This window comes from Rhinoraja longicauda, chromosome 20, assembly GCF_053455715.1.
Source record: "Rhinoraja longicauda isolate Sanriku21f chromosome 20, sRhiLon1.1, whole genome shotgun sequence".
Lineage (NCBI taxonomy): Eukaryota > Metazoa > Chordata > Chondrichthyes > Rajiformes > Arhynchobatidae > Rhinoraja > Rhinoraja longicauda.
Window position 1 is genome coordinate 23,636,687 of NC_135972.1, and position 19,732 is coordinate 23,656,418.

The window sequence follows — 19,732 nt, forward strand, 5'->3', positions numbered from 1 at the left end:
TGCATAATGAATATGTGCAAGCATGACAATCAAGAACCACTGAGAACTAGTGTACGGGTGATCGTTGTTCAGTGCCGACTCGGTGGGCCGAAGGTTTCCACGTTGCATCTCTAAACCAAACTAAATAAGACACAGTGGCAGAATTAGGCCATGTGGTCCATTGAGTCACACACCTAATAACACAACATGACTTTGTTTGGAGATCTAGGTTTAGCTTCAATATTGTCACGCGCACCAAGGTATCGTGAAAAGCTTTGTCTTGCATGCTATCCAATCAGGTCAGATAATACCATACATAAATACAATCACATCCAAATAAAGATATAAAATGCGAGTAACATAACTCTACTCCGGATTTAAGTATGTGGCTACTTCCTTCTGAAAATGACCTCGAGGTTGACAGAGTCTTTAATTCAGTTTAGAGATACAGCGTGGAAACAGGCCCCTTGGCCCACCGAGTCCACGCCGACCACCGATCACGTATTCACACTAGTTCTATGTTATCCCACTTTTTCTTCCACTCCCTACACACGAGGGATAATTTACAGAAGCCAATTAACTTACAAACCCACACGTCTTTGGGATGTGGGAGGAAACCGGAGGAATCCCACGCGGTCAAAGGGAGAACGTACAGACGCCATAAAGACAGCACCCATAGTCAGGATCCACTGCTGCACCAATGTGTGTCGGTTACACATTGCACACCACTGTAGTCGTTATTGTGCCTTCATATCACTAATAACTTCAGGTCCTGACACAAAATGTTGTCTTATCTATATCCTCTACAGATACTGCCTGACCCGCTGAGTTCCTCCAGCTCTTTATTTGTTCAGATAGAAGCAAGTCACTTTCAACCGGCTCACAGTACCACAGGATTCTGCTTACACTATTCTGACTGTAGTAGCTGTTACAGACCGTCAACTGACAGACAGACAGGTGGGCAGAGGGGGTGGGGTTGCTCTGATGGTAAGGAATGATATTCATTCCCTTGCAAGGGGTGACATAGAATCAGGAGGTGTTGAATCAGTATGGATAGAAATGAGAAATTGTAAGGGTAAAAAGACCCTAATGGGAGTTATCTATAAGCCCCCAAACAGTAGCCTCGACATAGGGTGCAAGTTGAATCAGGAGATAAAATTGGCGTGTCAAAAATGTAATGCTACGGTGGTTATGGGAGATTTCAACATGCAGGTAGACTGGGAGAATCAGGTTGGAAATGGACCCCAGGAAAGAGAGTTTGTAGAGTGCCTTCGAGATGGATTCTTAGAACAGCTTGTACTGGAGCCTACCAGGGAGAAGGCAATTCTGGATTTAGTGTTGTGTAATGATCCTGAACTGATAAGGGGACTAGAGGTAAAAGAGCCATTAGGAGGCAGTGATCACAACATGATAAGTTTTACTCTGCAAATGGAAAGGCAGAAGGGAAAATCGGAAGTGTCGGTATTACAGTATAGCAAAGGGGATTACAGAGGCATGAGGCAGGAGCTGGCCAAAATTGACTGGAAGGAGGCCCTAGCAGGGAAGATGGTAGAACAGCAATGGCAGGTATTCTTGGGAATAATGCAGAGGTTGCAGGATCAATTTATTCCAAAGAGGTGGAAAGACTCTAAGGGGAGTAAGAGACACCTGTGGCTGACAAGGGAAGTCAGGGACAGCATAAAAATTAAGGAGAGGAAGTATAACATAGCAAAGAAGAGTGGGAAGACAAAGGCAATACGGGGAGAAAAGATGAGGTACGAGGGTAAACTAGCCAATTATATAAAGGAGGATAGCAAAAGTTTTTTTAGGTACGTGAAGAGGAAAAAAATAGTCAAGGCAAATGTGGGTCCCTTGAAGACAGAAGCAGGGGAATTTATTATGGGGAACAAAGAAATGGCAGACAAGTTAAACCGTTACTTTGGATCTGTCTTCACTGAGGAAGATACACACAATCTCCCAAATGTTCTAGGGGCCGGAGAACCTAGGGTGATGGAGGAACTGAAGGAAATCCATATTAGGCAGGAAATGGTTTTGGGTAGACTGATGGGACTGAAGGCTGATAAATCCCCAGGGCCTGATGGTCTGCATCCCAGGGTACTTAAGGAGGTGGCTCTAGAAATAGTGGAAGCATTGGAGATCATTTTTCAATGTTCTATAGATTCAGGATCAGTTCCTGTGGATTGGAGGATAGCAAATGTTATCCCACTTTTTAAGAAAGGAGGGAGAGAGAAAACGGGTAATTATAGACCAGTTAGTCTGACATCAGTGGTGGGAAAGATGCTGGAGTCAATTATAAAAGACGAAATTGCTGAGCATTTGGATAGCAGTAACAGGATCATTCCGAGTCAGCATGGATTTACGAAGGGGAAATCATGCTTGACAAATCTACTGGAATTTTTTGAGGATGTAACTAGGAAAATTGACAGGGGAGAGTCAGTGGATGTGGTGTACCTGGACTTTCAGAAAGCCTTCGACAAGGTCCCACATAGGAGATTAGTGGGCAAAATTAGGGCACATGGTATTGGGGGTAGGGTACTGACATGGATAGAAAATTGGTTGACAGACAGAAAGCAAAGAGTGGGGATAAATGGGTCCTTTCGGAATGGCAGGCAGTGACCAGTGGGGTACCGCAAGGTTCGGTGCTGGGACCCCAGCTATTTACGATATACATTAATGACTTAGACGAAGGGATTAAAAGTACCATTAGCAAATTTGCAGATGATACTAAGCTGGGGGGTAGTGTGAATTGTGAGGAAGATGCAATAAGGCTGCAGGGTGACTTGGACAGGTTGTGTGAGTGGGCGGATACATGGCAGATGCAGTTTAATGTAGGTAAGTGTGAGGTTATTCACTTTGGAAGTAAGAATAGAAAGGCAGATTATTATCTGAATGGTGTCAAGTTAGGAGGAGGAGGAGTTCAACGAGATCTGGGTGTCCTAGTGCATCAGTCAATGAAAGGAAGCATGCAGGTACAGCAGGCAGTGAAGAAAGCCAATGGAATGTTGGCCTTCATAACAAGAGGAGTTGAGTATAGGAGCAAAGAGGTCCTTCTACAGTTGTACCGGGCCCTGGTGAGACCGCACCTGGAGTACTGTGTGCAGTTTTGGTCACCAAATTTGAGGAAGGATATTCTTGCTATGGAGGGCGTGCAGCGTAGGTTCACTAGGTTAATTCCCGGAATGGTGGGACTGTCGTATGTTGAAAGACTGGAGCGATTGGGCTTGTATACACTGGAATTTAGAAGGATGAGGGGGGATCTTATTGAAACATATAAGATAATTAGGGGATTGGACACATTAGAGGCAGGAAACATGTTCCCAATGTTGGGGGAGTCCAGAACAAGGGGCCACAGTTTAAGAATAAGGGGTAGGCCATTTAGAACGGAGATGAGGAAGAACTTTTTCAGTCAGATAGTGGTGAAGGTGTGGAATTCTCTGCCTCAGAAGGCAGTGGAGGCCAGTTCGTTGGATGCTTTCAAGAGAGAGCTGGATAGAGCTCTTAAGGATAGCGGAGTGAGGGGGTATGGGGAGAAGGCAGGAACGGGGTACTGATTGAGAGTGATCAGTCATGATCGCATTGAATGGCGGTGCTGGCTCGAAGGGCTGAATGGCCTACTCCTGCACCTATTGTCTATTGTCTATTGACTTAATGGCCCCATGGTACTTTATTGTCACATGTACCTAGGTACAGTTAAATTTTCTTTGCATGTAGTTCAGTAAAAAAATCTTACTATACATAGGCACAATCATACTCAAGTATAAGAGTGCAAGAATAGGAGATCATACTTTGGAATAGATGTGGTGAATGCACAAGGCACTACTTTTACCCAAAGTAGAGGAATCGAGAACCAGAGGACATAGGTTTAAGGTGGAGGGGGGGGGGATTTAATAGGAACCGAAGGGGCAACTTTTTTTTACAGTAAGGGTGGTTTGATATATTGAATGAGCTGCTGGAGGTAGTTGAGGGCGGCACTATCATAATGTTTAAGAAACATTTAGGCAGGTACATGGACAGGACAGGTTTAGAGGGATATGGGCCAAACACAGGCAGGTGGGACAAGTGTAAATGGGGCATGTTGGTCGTCGTGGACAAGTTGGGCCGAAGGGTTTAGTATCTCTAAACTGAACTAAGGACCCTGTCAACCATGTGGTCATTCTTCTTGCTGTATGATTCTACTGAGACAGTACACAAGAGTCACCATGTTTCTGATGCCATTTTGTGTGATTCAAGTTCAATTTTATTAGCAATATAGAGTCTTCACGTTGCCATAAAGGCCCGTTGTCCTGGCAGGACTAAGGACACTTTGCTAACACCACGCCGCTACTACAGCAGCAATTAAGTGCTGTTTCTCCAAGGAGATGTTAAATCAAGTCGCTGTCTACCCTCTTCGGTGCCTGCAAAAGATCCCAACTCTCTGCACAAGAGCAATTATCTTGGTCAGCATTGGACGTAGTTTCGGACTTACACTGTTTTAGAATTCAACCACTTCTCAGGCAAATGTAACCTATGCAATATTTACACTACAGTAAATTACCTGCTCGATATGGAAATTACAGGGATTGCACTTCAAAATTAATTTGGCCAGCAACAGGCACACTCCCAGCATGCTGCTTGCGGGCACACTCCCAGCATGCTGCTTGCGGGCACACTCCCAGCATGCTGCTTGCGGGCACACTCCCAGCATGCTGCTTGCGGGCACACTCCTGGCACAGCCTTGCACATCGGCCAGTCCGGTCGAAGGCTACGGAGGAAGACCCTGCAGGAGCCTGGGGCTTGCCTGGATTGGGAGCCGCTCCAGTAGACCGACTTTGGAAATGGCACCAAAACATGTGAAAATATGCAAAAAGAATTCCACTGTGCAGTTGCAGATGTGACAAATAACGCACCATTGAACCATCGATGCTCTGCCAGATCTGCTTTGGAGGGAAGCTCGTTGCCTCTATAATAACAGCATATTCTTACCTTCGTGAGAATGTAACACGTAGTGACTTCCACCGATGTAATCGCTGGCGATTCCTAACTGGGAAGCATCTGTGGTGGTATTGTCACCATCCATCTGCAACATTGAGAAACATGGTCAGATAGTGGAGACTATCGCCTGCATACTCACCAGCTCATCTAAGATAGTGATGTCACAAAACTATACAAGGAGTTGATGCTGCATCTAAATGCATTTTAGCTCCATCCATGAACTATTTGCCTCACAGCGCCAGAGACCCGGGTTTGATCCTGACCAGCGATCACCCCATACACGAGCACTACCCTACACCTTTATAGACAAGTCACAGAAGCCAATCAACCTACAAATCTGTACGTCTTTGGAGTGTGGGTGGAAACCGGAGCACCCGGAGAAAACCCATGTGGTCATGGGGAGAATGTACAAACTCCACACAGACAGCACCCGTAGTGAGGATCGAATCCGGGTCCTGTCGCTGTCAGACGTCAGCTCTACCTCTGTGCTACCCCTGTTCTACGTTTGGGGCAAGCACAGCCAATCTGCCGAGTATTTACAAAAGAAGCTGTTCTTATTTTAGATCTTCAGCACCTGCAATGACTTTTGAACAGATGTGGTGCTGAGTAAGAGAAGGCTGGCCGTAAAACTAACCTGTCAAATATTGTTTACGCGCATTTGTAACGGAAAAAAATTGGCGTAGGAGGGAACTACAGATGCTGGTTTACACCGAAGAAAGACACAAAATGCTGGGGTAACTCAACGGGACAAACAGCACCTCTGGAGAAAAGGAATAGGTGTCGAGACCCTTCTTCAGACTGAAAGTAGAGGGGCGGGAACAGGAGTTAGTAAAAGGCCATAACAAAGCAAGGACGGCAACAGGTGGCCAGGGAACATTGGCCGGGGAAGAGGTGATGATGAAGGGATACAAGGATGGGAAAGATGGAACGAGTAAGACGGCTAAGGTGGGGGAGGAAAGGAATGCAAAGATTACTTGAAATGAGAGAAATCACGTTCAGACCGCAGGGTGCAAGCTGCCCAAGCGAAACATGAGTTGCTGTTCCTCCAATTTGCATGTGGCCTCACTCTCACTCTGAAGGAGGCCCAGGACAAAGGTCAGTATGAGAAATGGGAAGGGGAGTTAAAATGTTTGGCAACCAAGAGATCGCCTAAGCCAAGGCAAAAGATTCATTTGCTCATTTTTTTATGTGGAGTTTTATTTTTTGTGGTGAATTTGTGGGCATCATTCAGTATTCACCTCCCTGCCCTGGAGCGGGTCTAAGGGGGGGGGGGGGAGGGGCATGACAACAGAGAGGATGTTTCCACTAAAGGGAGAGTCCAGGACCAGAGGGCATAGCCTCAGAATAAAAGGAACGAGATGAGGTAATTAGAAAGAGATGAGGAAGTTCTTTATTCAGAGGGTGGTGAATGTGGAATTCATTGCCAATTTTTACTATCCTCCTTTATATTCTTGGCTAGCTTGCCTTCGTACTTCATCTTTTCTCCCTGTATTGCCTTTTTAGTTACCTTCTTTTGTTCTTTAAAAGTTTCCCAATCCTCCGCCTTCCCGCTCATCTTTGCTATGTTATATGTCTCTCTTTTAGTTTTAAATGTCTTTGACTTCCCTTGTCAGCCACAGTTGCCTCTTACTCCCCTTAGAATCTTTCCTCCTCTTTGGAATGAAATGATCCTGCATCTTCTGGATTATTCCCAGAGATTCCTGCCATTTCTGCCCATCGTCATCCCTGCTAGGGCCCCTCCCAGTCAACTCTGGCCAGCTCCTCCCTCATGCCTCCATAGTCCTCTTAGTTCAACTGCAATACTGACACTTCTGATTTTACCTTCTCCCTCTCAAATTGCAGATTAAAACTTATCATATTATGGTCTCTACCTCCTAATGGTTCCTTTACCTCGAGTTCCCTTGTCAAAACCGGTTCATTACACAACATTAAATCGAAAAATTGCCTTCTCCCTGGTAGGCTCCAGTACAAGCTGCTTTAAGAACCCATCTCGGAGGCACTCCACAAACTCCCTTTCTTGGAGTCCAGTACCAACCTGATTTTCCCAGTCTACCTGCATGTTGAAATCTCCCATAACCACCTTTATGGTTATAGCATTACCTTTGTTATATGCCAATTTTAACTCCTGATGCAACTTGCATCCTATATCCAGGCTACTGTTTGGGGGCCTGTAGATAACTCCCATTAGGGTCTTTTTGCCCTTACAGTTTCTCAGTTCAATCCACAATGACTCCACATCTTCTAATTCTATGTCACCCCTCGCAAAGGACTGAATTTCATTTCTTATCAACTGAGCCACCCCACCCCCTCTACCCACCCATCTGTCTTTTCGATAGGACGTCTAACCCTGATTCAGTTCCTACCTCCGATCCTCTTGCAGCCATGTCTCTGTAATTCCCACAACATGAGCCCCAAGCTCATCTAATTTATTTCTAAAAAGTTGCACATTCATATACAACACTTTTAAATCGGTATTCACCTCCCCTCCCACACTGGTTCCCATTCACCTGACCTTACTCTCTTATCCCTTCTTGAACTTTCCGCCCATTAATTCGGGTGTCAATAGACAATAGACAATAGGTGCAGGAGTAGGCCATTCAGCCCTTCAAGCCAGCACCGCCATTCAATGCGATCATGGCTGATCACTCTCAATCAGTACCCCGTTCCTGCCTTCTCCCCATACCCCCTCACTCCGCTATCCTTAAGAGCTCTATCCAGCTCTCTCTTGAAAGCATCCAACGAACTGGCCTCCACTGCCTTCTGAGGCAGAGAATTCCACACCTTCACCACTCTCTGACTGAAAAAGTTCTTCCTCATCTCCGTTCTAAATGGCCTACCCCTTATTCTTAAACTGTGGCCCCTTGTTCTGGACTCCCCCAACATTGGGAACATGTTTCCTGCCTCTAATGTGTCCAATCCCCTAATTATCTTATATGTTTCAATAAGATCCCCCCTCATCCTTCTAAATTCCAGTGTACACAAGCCCAATCGCTCCAGCCTTTCAACATACGACAGTCCCGCCATTCCGGGAATTAACCTAGTGAACCTACGCTGCACGCCCTCCATAGCAAGAATATCCTTCCTCAAATTTGGAGACCAAAACTGCACACAGTACTCCAGGTGCGGTCTCACCAGGGCCCGGTACAACTGTAGAAGGACCTCTTTGCTCCTATACTCAACTCCTCTTGTTACGAAGGCCAACATTCCATTGGCTTTCTTCACTGCCTGCTGTACCTGCATGCTTCCTTTCATTGACTGATGCACTAGGACACCCAGATCTCGTTGAACTCCCCCTCCTCCTAACTCCATCCTTATACTTCCAATTTGTCAAGCCCTCCCCCTGCTATTTAGTTTAAACCCACCCATGTAGCACTAGCAAGCTGCCTGCCAAAAAATTGGTTCCCCCTCCTAACCCTTTCAGGACTGAGATACATGCAACGGACACAATGCTCTCGTAATTTTGTGGACACAAGCCCTTCAGCCCACCCAGTCCATGCCGACCCATGCACTAGTTCTGTTATCCCACTTTCTCATCCTAGGTACTAGGGGCAACTTACAAAAGCCAATTAACCTACAAAGGAATGTGGGAGGAAACCAGAGAAAATCCACGTGGTCACAGGGAGAACGTGCAAACTTCATGCAGAAGCACCCATAGTCTGGATTGAACCTGGGTCTCTGGCGCTGCGAGGCAGCAGCTCTACCGGCTGCACCACTGTGACGCCCTGTAGGAGAGATGCCATTGAACTGGAGAAGTGTGGGGATTTGCAGGGACATGACTGGGCACAGGGGCCTGAGCTGTGACAAGAGATTGGGTGGGCTGTGACTTAGTTCCACGCGTGGGAGACTGAGGGGTGATCTTGTAGAGGTGTGTGGGATCATAAGCATAATGGATGGGGTGAATGAACAGAGTCCTTTTCAAAGGGTTGGGGAGTCGGGAACTGGAGGGATTGGGTTTACAGTTGAAGGGGAGAGCAAAGGGGTCAACCTTTTCACACAGAGGGCCGGGGCAGTACAGAGGCGCCGCGGCAGAGCTACTGCCTTACAGCTCCAGAGACCCAGGTTCGATCCTGACAATGGGTGTTGTCCTTGTTGAGTTTGCAAGTTTTCCCTGTGACTGTGTGGATTTTCCCAACATTCCAAAGATGTGCAGGTTTGTAGGTAATTGGCTTTTGTAAATAGCCCCTATTGTGTAGGATAGTGATGGTGTACGGGGTGAACGCTGGTTGGCGTGGACCGAAGGGCCTGTTTCCACACTGTATCTCTAAAGTAAACCAAAGGGTGTGGGTATTTGGAATGAGCTGCCAGAGGAGGTAGTTGAGGTGGGTGCAAGGACAATGAGTGGAGGGCATTTAGATAGGTACATGGATGGGGGGGGGGGTGGTTCAAGGTATTGGAGGTTATGGCTGAGGGGGGGGCAGGTGGGACTAGTTTAGATGGAGTATCTTAGTCGGCATGGATGAATTGAGCAAGGGGAAGGGTGGTTGATGAATTGAGCAGGGATAGGGGTGGTTGATGAATTGAGCAGGGGAGTGGTCTGTTTCTGTGCTGTGTGACTCTATTTGCTTCTATTCCAATGTTGCACTGAACTGTTGAGAATTGTTTTGATAATCTGATGTGATAATGTGTGACAGCCGAATGATTTTAATTAAAAAAGCAGTTTAATACTTAAAATCTATAGCAAAATCTACGCTGACATTATGAATTTTAATTAAAGCAAACAGTGCTATCACAATGATAAATAAGATCTTTGTCAAGCCACCTTGCAACTCTAATCTATAAAAAAACAAACTCTGGGGAAAACTCAGCAAGGGTGTAAAGAAAGGAAACACATTTACATTTCAGGTCAGAACTGAACGTATATTTGCAGTTTATATATTTGTATATTTATATTTAGAGTTTCAGTACTGTTATTTTCAAGAGAACTACTGGTGGAGGAATGATGCTGATAAACCGCTCTGCTTTTCCCGATGTTTTCTGTTTAGCAATAACTTCTTAACAAACTCACTTAGTGACTGGGAAACGTTATTTGGAGCTCTTTATACTGCAAATAGAATGGATCAGAAATCAGAATATGATTTATGGAAATGGCAGCATGTTTCAAATTTTGGCAGCCAAAATCAATCTCCTACAACAAAGCTAAATGAACCATTATTAGGATCCTAACAAAATTATTTTCTTTATCCCGTCCTCTTCAACTATCTTGAAAAACGCATTGAGAGACTTCCGGCCAGCTGTTCTTATCACCAGTCACCCATACCAAGTAGTTAGGAACAGGTCCTCAGCCTTCAATACATCTATGCTATTTGCCTTAACTTGCCAGTAGCACCAGCTTCCATATTCTCTTGCTAAAGTTTATCCTAAAATCCCTTCCATATTCTCTTGCTAAAGTTTATCCTAAAATCCCTGTTAGATTCTAAAAGTAAAAACAAAAGCTGGTTTATTTTTTTTAAAAGACACAAAGTGCTGGAATAAATCCGTGGGTCAGGCAGCATCCCAGGAGGATTACGACCTGAAACGGCACCTATCCATATTCTCCAGAGATGCTGCCTGACCCGCTGCGTTATTCCAGCACGTTGCCTCTTCCCCTGTTTGGGGCATTGGTGACTCTCCTTCAGGAATGCCTCAATCCAAAGATCACGTTACCAATCAATGTGGAACCGAACACCACGGTGCAAAGAGGTCCTTCTGCAGTTGTACCGGGCCCTAGTGAGACCGCACCTGGAGTACTGTGTGCAGTTTTGGTCTCCAAATTTGAGGAAGGATATTCTTGCTATTGAGGGTGTGCAGCGTAGGTTTACTAGGTTAATTCCCGTAATGGCGGGACTATCATATGTTGAAAGACTGGAGCGACTAGGTTTGTATACGCTGGAATTTAGAAGGATGAGAGGAGATCTTATCGAAACAGGGGTTGGACACATTAGAGGCAGGAAACATGTTCCCAATGTTGGGGGAGTCCAGAACAAGGGGCCACAGTTTAAGAATAAGGGGTAGGCCATTTAGAACTGAGATGAGGAAAAACTTTTTCAGTCAGAGAGTTGTGAATCTGTGGAATTCTCTGCCTCAGAAGGCAGTGGAGGCCAATTCTCTGAATGCATTCAAGAGAGAGCTAGATGGAGCTCTTAAGGATAGCGGAGTGAGGGGGTATGGGGAGAAGGCAGGAACAGGGTACTGATTGAGAATGATCAGCCATGATCACATTGAATGGCGGTGCTGGCTCGAAGGGCCGAATGGCCTCCTCCTGTACCTATTGTCTATCAGTGAAGCAACACACATTCAGGTGAAGACACAGGAGATTGCAGCTGCTGGAATCTTGAGCAAACTACGAACTGCTGGAGGAACTCAGCGAGCCAGGTAGCATCTGTGTAGGGACAGATTGCATTTTGGGTTGGGGCCTTTGATCAGTCTGAAGTGTCCCGAACTGAAACATCATCTGTCCATTTCCCTCCACGAATGCTGCCTGACCCTTTGAGTTTCTACAGCAGTGTTTTTTCTGCTCAACACTCTACCACAGATGACCAAGGAGATGCTAAAGCCTCCCTGGCTTTATTTAATAAGTAGGGAGAGATCTCCCAAAACACTTGCTAGTATTAATCTCCGGAATGACAGTGACAAAATTAAAATTAGAGCAAAGAACAATACTGCAAAGGAACAGGCCCTTTGTCCCATAATGTCTCTGCCAAAAATGTTGCCAAATTAACCTAGTCGTTCCTGCAAACTTACTAACCAACCCAACAACATTAATTAGCAATTCGATATATATATATATATATTGCTAATTACAAAGGTCCCAGCACAGATCCCTGCGGAATACTGACCTCCAACAGTCTGACAATAGTGAAAGGCCTAGATAGAGTGAATGTGGAGAGGATGTTTCCACTAGTGGGAGAGTCTAGAACCAGTCGCAGAATAAAAGGATGTACCTTTAGATAGGAGATGAGGAGGAATTTCTTTAGTCAGAGGGTGACACAATTCATTGCCACAGACAGCTGTGGAGGCCAATGGACATTTTTAAGGTGGATATTGATAGATTCTCGATTAGTAAGGGTGTCAGGGGTTATGGTGAGAAAGCAGGAGAATGGTGTTGAGGGAAAGATAGATCAGCCATGATTGAATGGCAGAGTAGACTTGTTAGGCCAAATGGCATAATACTCTTCCTATCACTTATGAACATCCTTCCACCACTACTCTCGGTCTTCTATGTTAAACCTGTTCTGAAACCAAACTACCAAGTCACTGTGGATTACGTGTTTCAATCTTCTGGATCAGCCCACCGTGAGGGACCTTGTCAAATACTTTACTAAAGTCCATGTAGGCAACATTTGCTATCTTACCCTCATCATTACCTTCCACATCCACTCATAAAACTCAATCAAGTTTGTAACGCATTACCTGCCCTGCATAAAGCCACACTCACTATCCTTAATTAGCTCATTCTCTTCCAAATCCTATCCCTAAGAATCCTCTTGAACAGCTATGTAAGGCTTACCCGCCTACAATTTAATGATTCAATTATACTTTATTGTCACATATACCTAGGTTCAGTGAGATTCTTTGTTTTTGCATACAATCCGGTAAAATCAAACAGACTTCACCTAGGCATTACTCTGTGCTCTTGGCAGTCCCCCGCCACGTCCCTCTTTATTCACCACAGCCCCCCACCGGTCCCTCGTTGCACTCAGCAAACCCCGCTGGTCCTTCTTTAATTCTCCGGTCCGGTCCCCCCCCCCCCCCCCCTCCCCCTCCGGGTCTCCTGTTGCTGTCGGCAGGCCCCGCTGGTCCTTCTTTGTTCTCAGCAGCCCCCACCTCCCCTGCCGAACCCCTCGTAGCTCTCAGCAGAGCCCCCGCCAGTCCGTTTTTGTTCTTGGCAATCCCCCCCCCCCAGGTGCTCAGCCACGCATATTATACACTATTGTTTCTTCCAGCTCCATCTATGGCTCAGTGGGGGCTTCCCCTGTTAGGTTATAAGAATGCATATAAAGTCCCACTGTGGAGATTGGAGCAAAGGGGTTAGGCTAAGGAAGATGTGTACAGAGGGAGGACTTAATGGTTCAGAAGAAGTGACATCAAAGCAACACCCTGTTATCTTGACAGAAAGAATGCCAAAGATAGGCACAAAACTGGAGGGTAAGGCAACATCTCTCTCTCTCTCTCTCTCTCTCGAGAAAAATAGGTGACTTTTTGGGCCAGAACCCTTCTTCAGACTGAAGGGGGAGGGGGGGGGGAGAGTGGGGATAAACTGGAGGCAAGAAAAGGCCAGAACAAATCAAGGCCGGCAGCAGACGACCTCAGGAAGGGTGAAGCCCAGAATGGCCCATTGTTGGCTGGGGAAGGTGTGATAACAAGAGGCGTTGGCTGTGTGGCTTGTTATCACCTACCCCACAGGCAACAATGGGCTCCGCCTTTCCCTGAGCATCATTGCTTTTTGCATCTTTCATTCAAATGTTCCATCAAGTCAAGTCAAGTCAATTTTATTTGTATAGCACATTTAAAAACAACCCACGTTGACCAAAGTGCTGCACATCTGATTAGGAAAAAAAAGAAACATACAATACAGTCCATGTACTGTCCATATCTCTCCTTTCCCGACTCTCAGTCTGAAGAAGGGTCTAGACTTGAAAAGTCACCTATTTCTTTTCTCCAGAGATGCTGCCTGACCTGTTGAGTTACTCCAGCTTTTTGTGTCTATCTTCGGGATACAAACGGTGGAACTGGTAGAACAACTAGGGTGGGGTAGGGGGGAAGAGAATGCAGGAGTTACTTGAAATGAGAGAAATTAACATAACACTGCTGGGTTGAACGCTGCCCAAATGCAGATCCCATGTTTTTCTAAGGCGAGCAGGAAAAATGTTTTAAGAGCTCACCCTGATATTCTACCCTCTATCTCTTAACCAGAATCAGGCGCAGATGTTATTCATGTCTGTGGGAGCAGGCCAAGGTCAAGTTAGCTACCATAGAAAAGCAAATAGAACGAGAAAAAACATTCAATGGTGCAACAACCAAACTGGCCAAAGACACACTGAGCAATGATTAAACTGCAGCACAAGACAAATGCAATTATCTCAGATGCAATGGAAGCTTTCTCCACTAGATCGGATTATCCCACGCGTTGCACTTAATTCCCAGAACTCGTAGAAATAGACCTAATCAAACTCCGAATTCTGAAAAAGTAGCCGTTTGGCTCCACAATTTGAAGCTTTAATCTGAATATCTGTTTGCTCTACTCCGACACCACAGGACAAATAATGCCGTCTCATTTCCTTCAATGCAGCAACGGCTCTGCCCAAGACCACGAGAAATTGCAAAGTGGCGGAACAGCGCCAGAGACCCGGGATCAATCCTGGCTACAGGTGCTGTCTGTACGGAGTTTGTACATTCTCCCCATGACCACGTGGGTTTTCTCCGCTTTCCTCCCACACTCCAAAGACTCACAGGCTTGTAGGTTAATTGACTTTTGCAAAAACAAAGTATATTGTCCTTAGTGTGTAGTGTAGCACTAGTGTACAGGGTGATTGCTGGTCGACGCGGACTTGGTGGGCCGAAGGTCCAGTTTCCACGCTGCATCTCTAAAGTCTAATTGTAGCTATAGCTCAGTGTAGCTATAACAGACCAGACTCCCCACCATTGACTCCAGGAAACAGCCAACATAACCAGGAAGCATTTTCATCCCGATCATTCCTCTTCTGTTGGGCAGAAGATACAATAGCTTGGACGTAAGTACCATCAGATTTAGGACCAGCGTCTTCCCTGTGGTTATCAGACTACTGAATGGAGCTCTCATAATCTAAGGGGGTTATCCCGAACTCCCAACTGACCTCATTGCGACACTTGCACTTTAAAAAACAAATCTGCACTTTCTCCGTCACTGTAACACTATATTCTGCACCCTGGTGTTTTTCTCTTTGGCCACCTGTTGTACTTGTGTATGGCTTGATTGTACTGTAATCACGTATGCTATAATTTGACTGGATAGCACGTGAAGTTTTTCCACTGTATCTCATCAAGTGATCATCTCACAATGATAAACCAACTCCAAATGTCAAGCAACATCCAATAATGAAGAACATTGGGATGTACAAAAATCCCAACAGTAATGCAAATTTATTTTTCACATCTTCTTAAAAGCAAGTGTCTTGGTCAGCCTTCCTTTAGTATTGGCCCCATTTACCCACTTTCATGAGCATCCCATTTTAAATGCACTAACAATTTCAGAAACAAAATGGTCCTACTTAAGATAAAGTAATCTCATCATGGGTTATGCAGAATAATTTCAATGTATTTTAAAATCAGGGCACAAACTGATTAAAGGCATTCAGCACTAATGCTCTTAAGTGTCACTGGGTCTGCTTGTTATAACTGACACTTTCAGTCTGATTAGTGGATGCCTAAACTTAAACTATAAAGCTGTTGCATCTGGTGTTTATTTGAGGTAGAATTCTAAGGCTGTGAAACAAGGCAAATGACATTCCACTACTCAGTGGGTCAAGCAGCATGTGTGGAGAACGTGTGGATAGGTGATATTTCGGGTTGGGACCCTCCTTCAAACTGCATTACATTCTACATTCACTCACAATTCATTGTTTGCAACATTCAGAAGGGTGATGTACAAAATCAAGATTTTACTTTTTAACATACTTCGGTATTTGCAAAACAGGTACGATTTGCACCTGTTCTTTTAAGTGAACAGTGCCTGGTACAATGCATATCCAGCGAGAGCCTTCAATACAGCTGTCAAATTGACGCTGGTATGGGTACACAGTGCTGGATACTGCAAAACAACAGCAGCTTAAGAAGTCAGAGAGGAGAGGCCTCCATATGTGTAAAACCATGGCTAAAGACACCCAGTTACCTCTATGCTGACCAAATGAGGGTCACTCAGTCCCATGGCAAATGTCCCACTTTGTGCAATCATTGCATGTTTGGCTACACCAGACTCCATCTCACTGGTTTGGAAAAGAGGGGAAATCCAACACAGGACAACTCAAAGAACCTCCTTGAACTTGTTACCTCCCCAAATACTGAGACTCTCAAGTAGTTCAGGTCTCTTTCCTCCCCATCCATCCTCCAGATCTACCATTTCCCCACACACTCTCCTTCCCCTGCCTTTCAATTCTTCTGCCTCACCCGTCCTATTTCCACGGCTCCTTGTCATCCTTTAACCCGTCTTATTTCATGCACTATCACCGTTCCACATATACCACTTACTACCTCCCTCCTTTCACTCCATCCTCCTCCTGAAGCTTTCTGCAAGCTAAACATTCACTCTTCCTCCTCCTATCTGCAGGCACTTCCTCCCTAGTCTACTATCACTCCTCTCCACACCCTCGCCTCTACCTGCCAACGTGCTCCTCCCTCCACTCCACTACTCCCCCACTCTCACGATTCCTCACCTACTCCCCCCCAATTCTCCTCACTCCACTCACCAACTCCCCCCGCTCTCCTCACTCCACTCCTCACCTACTCCTCTCTCCGCACTCCACTCCTCACCTACCCCCCTCTCTCCTCACCTACCCCCCTCTCTCCTCACCTACCCCCCTGCTCTCCTCTCACCTATTCCCCGCTCTCTGCACTCCACTCCTCTCACCTACTCCCCCCGATCTCCTCACCTACTCCCCGCTCCCCTCACTCCACCCACCTACTCCCCCCCTCTCCTCACCTACTCCCCCGCTCCTCACTCCATTACTCCCCCCTCTCCTCACTCCACCCACCTACTCCCCCCCTCTCCTCACCTACTCCCCCGCTCCTCACTCCATTACTCCCCCCCTCTCCTCACTCCACTCACCTACTCCCCCCCGTTCTCCTCACCCCACTCACCTGCTCCCCTCACTCCACTCCTCCCCTCGCTCTCCTCCCTCACCCCCCACTCCCTCCCCCACCCCCCACTCCCTCCCCCTGACCCACACCGCACTCTCCCTCCTCCCCCTCTCCTCTCCTTCTCCCCAGCCCTCCCCGCACTCTCTCCCCCCCACCCGTTCTTCTCCCTCCACCCCTCCTCCCCGCCTCCGAGCTCCGGCCCTAGACCGCGGCCTCTCCTTATCGCCCGCCCTCCCCACCCCACCCCACCCCTCCCCGGCGGAGGCCGCAACCTTCCCTCCAGCCCCCCCGCAGCGGAGGACGGGGCAGGCCGCGAAGCCTGGGGCTCGAGTAGCGGAGCGGCCGGCGTGCTGGAGCAGGGGGTGCGGGCGAGCCGGCGGGCGAGGCGAGGCCCGGTCCGGTCCGGTCTGGCCCGGCCCGGCCGGCCGGGGCTCCGGTGAGACGGGGAGCGGTGGTGCCGGGGCCGGGGCCGGGACCGGGCGCCAGGGCGGGAGCGGGAGGGTTTAGGCGGGAGGCGGCCGCCAGCTTCAAGCGCCGAGCCCGAGCCACCGGTAGCGATCATTGGCCGAGCGGCGACAAACCTTATTGAAGCGCAGCCGGAGCCCTGGTTGGTCGGTCGCAGAGTCGCCTGTGGTTGGACAAAATGGCTGCGGAGGAGCCAGTCCCAGCGCGGAGCTGCACGTCCGGGACACGGGCCGGCCCGCCCTCCCCCCGGCCCAGCCCCGCCCGCCCAGCCCGCCCCCTCCCCCTCCCCCTCCCCGCCGCCATCACAGCCCGCCGCTCCCCCCTCGTCCCCAGCGCGGAGCTGCACCCCCGCCCTCCCCAAGTCCCCAGCGCGGAGCTACACCCCCCCCCGCCGCTCCCCCCTCGTCCCCAGCGCGGAGCTGCAGCCCCCCCGCGCCGCTCGTCCCCAGCGCGGAGCTGCCCCTCTACCCCCCCCCCGCCGCTCTTTCGCTATGATCCCCAGCGCGGAGCTGCATTTTCTTTGTCCCCAGCGCGTAATTACATTCTCCAGGTCATCCTCTGTCCCCAGCGCGGAGCCGCACCCTGCCGATTACCCGCTCTTTCTCGGTCCCCAGCGCGGAGCTGCATTCTCCGGGTCGTTCTCTTTGTCCCCATGGGGAGCTGCACTCTGCATTCTCTCCAGCTCTCTCGCGTTGTCCCTAGTGTGGAGCTGCACCCTGCTATTATCCAGGCCATTCACTTTAACCCCAGTGCGGAGTTGCACCCTGCCATTCTCTAGCTCGCTCTCTTTGTCCCCAAAGCGGAGTTGGAGCCTGCCGTTCTCCAGCTCTTTGTATCTAGAGCGGAGCTGCAACCTGCCGTTTCTTTCTTTGTTTTCTCTCTCTTTGTTGTTTGCATGGAGCCGCAACCCGCCATTCCCTTCATCCCCAGTGCGGAGCTGCACCCCGCCATTCTCCAGCTTTGTCCCCAGCGTGGAGCTGCAGACCACCGTTCATCTCTCTCTCTTTGTCCCGAGCACAGAGCTACATTTCACGATTCTCCAGCGTAACATCCGAACCATTTTTTTAAAAACTTTCAATCTTTTGGTTTAATGGAGCAATAGAACAGAACTGATTCCAATTAGTTATTACAGATAGTTCTGCTACAATGTATGTTTCCATGATGCCAATTGGATACAGCGCGATTGATAAATTAGGAATGCAAGCCACATTGGTTAGAACACGATTTTGAACCACTTAAACGCTACTTTGAAAATTTAAAAGCGGAAAAAAAGTTGTCCTGTGGGAAAGAAAAATCAGTGTTTACATGTAAACCCCCTGCAGTAACCATACATTGTTGTCTTTTAAAAATATAGTCTGCCAGTTTCACCCTGGCAGGCCATTGAAATCGTTAAGCAATTAGCTCTATTGACACTTGTGCAATGATACTGTATTGAAAAATGTAACGTACTGTCTGAAGAAGGGCCTCAAGCCGAAACATCATCTGTCCATTCCTCCACAGGAGCTGCCTGGCCTGAGTTCCTCTTGTACTTTGTGTATTGCTCAAGATTTCAACATCTGCAAATCCTTATATTTCTAACATAAAGCCGTTAATATTTTTAGCTTGCAGTACCAAACATAAAATTAGAGCTATTTTTTAAAATCCCTCTGGAAAAAAAAAACCTATAACATAACATAACATAACATAACATAACAACACTTTATTGTCACTCGGCACAACACCGAGCGAAATTTCAGCAGTCACACAAAATACAGCAAAAAGAAAAGAACACAGGACACCCGACCCCAACACAAACATCCATCACAGTGACTCCAAACACCCCCTCACTGTGATGGAGGCAACAAAACTTCCCCTCTCTTCCCCCCGCACCCACGGACAGGCAGCTCGACCCCTACCGAGGCAAACGACACGCACAGCCCCCGCAAGGGGATGGAAGGCCCCCCGGCCGAGCCGCCCCGGGCACCGAAACGTCCCGCGGCCACACCGGGCGATGTCCAACGGCCGAGCCGCACCGGGCACTGAAACGTCCCGCGGCCGAACAGCGCTGACGATGTTAAGTCCAGCGGCCAAGCCGCGCCGGGCACTGAAACGTCCCGCGGCCACACCGGGCGATGTTAAGTCCAGCGGCCAAGCCGCACCGGGCATTGAAACGTCCCGCGGCCGAGCCGCACCGGGCACTGAAACGTCCCGCGGCCACACCGGGCACTGAAACGTCCCGCGGCCGCACCGGGCGATGTTAAGTCCAGCGGCCGAGCCGCACCGGGCACTGAAACGTCCCGCGGCCGAGCCGCACCGGGCACTGAAACGTCCCGCGGCCGCACCGGGCGATGTTAAGTCCAGCGGCCGAGCCGCACCGGGCACTGAAACGTCCCGCGGCCGAGCTGCGCCGGCAATGTTAAGGCCCGCAGCCGAGCCGCACCGGGCACTGAAACGTCCCGCAGCCGAGCTGCGCCGGCAATGTTAAGGCCCGCAGCCGAGCCGCACCGGGCACTGAAACTCTAGTAGT

General features: G+C 48.2%; 1 protein-coding gene across 7 annotated transcripts in view; it reads right to left on the minus strand.

The window, feature by feature from the left end:
* Positions 1-18,722, minus strand: part of LOC144603418 (nuclear transcription factor Y subunit beta-like) — a 29,267-nt gene extending 10,545 nt beyond the window's left edge. Inside the window, exons 1-2 of one of the 7 annotated variants that reach the window (XM_078416609.1) lie at positions 18,676-18,722; positions 4,942-5,035 (exon numbers count right to left, since the gene is read on the minus strand). In XM_078416609.1, the coding sequence (XP_078272735.1) occupies positions 4,942-5,035; positions 18,676-18,708 (127 nt within the window). In that variant the 5' untranslated portion in view covers positions 18,709-18,722. Of the gene's footprint in view, positions 1-4,941; positions 5,036-15,796; positions 16,189-17,342; positions 17,460-17,767; positions 17,788-17,819; positions 17,840-18,675 lie in introns of those variants that run through there. The other 6 variants (XM_078416612.1, XM_078416611.1, XM_078416610.1 and 3 more) reach the window with 6 other exon arrangements.
* Positions 18,723-19,732: the final 1,010 nt, after the last annotated feature.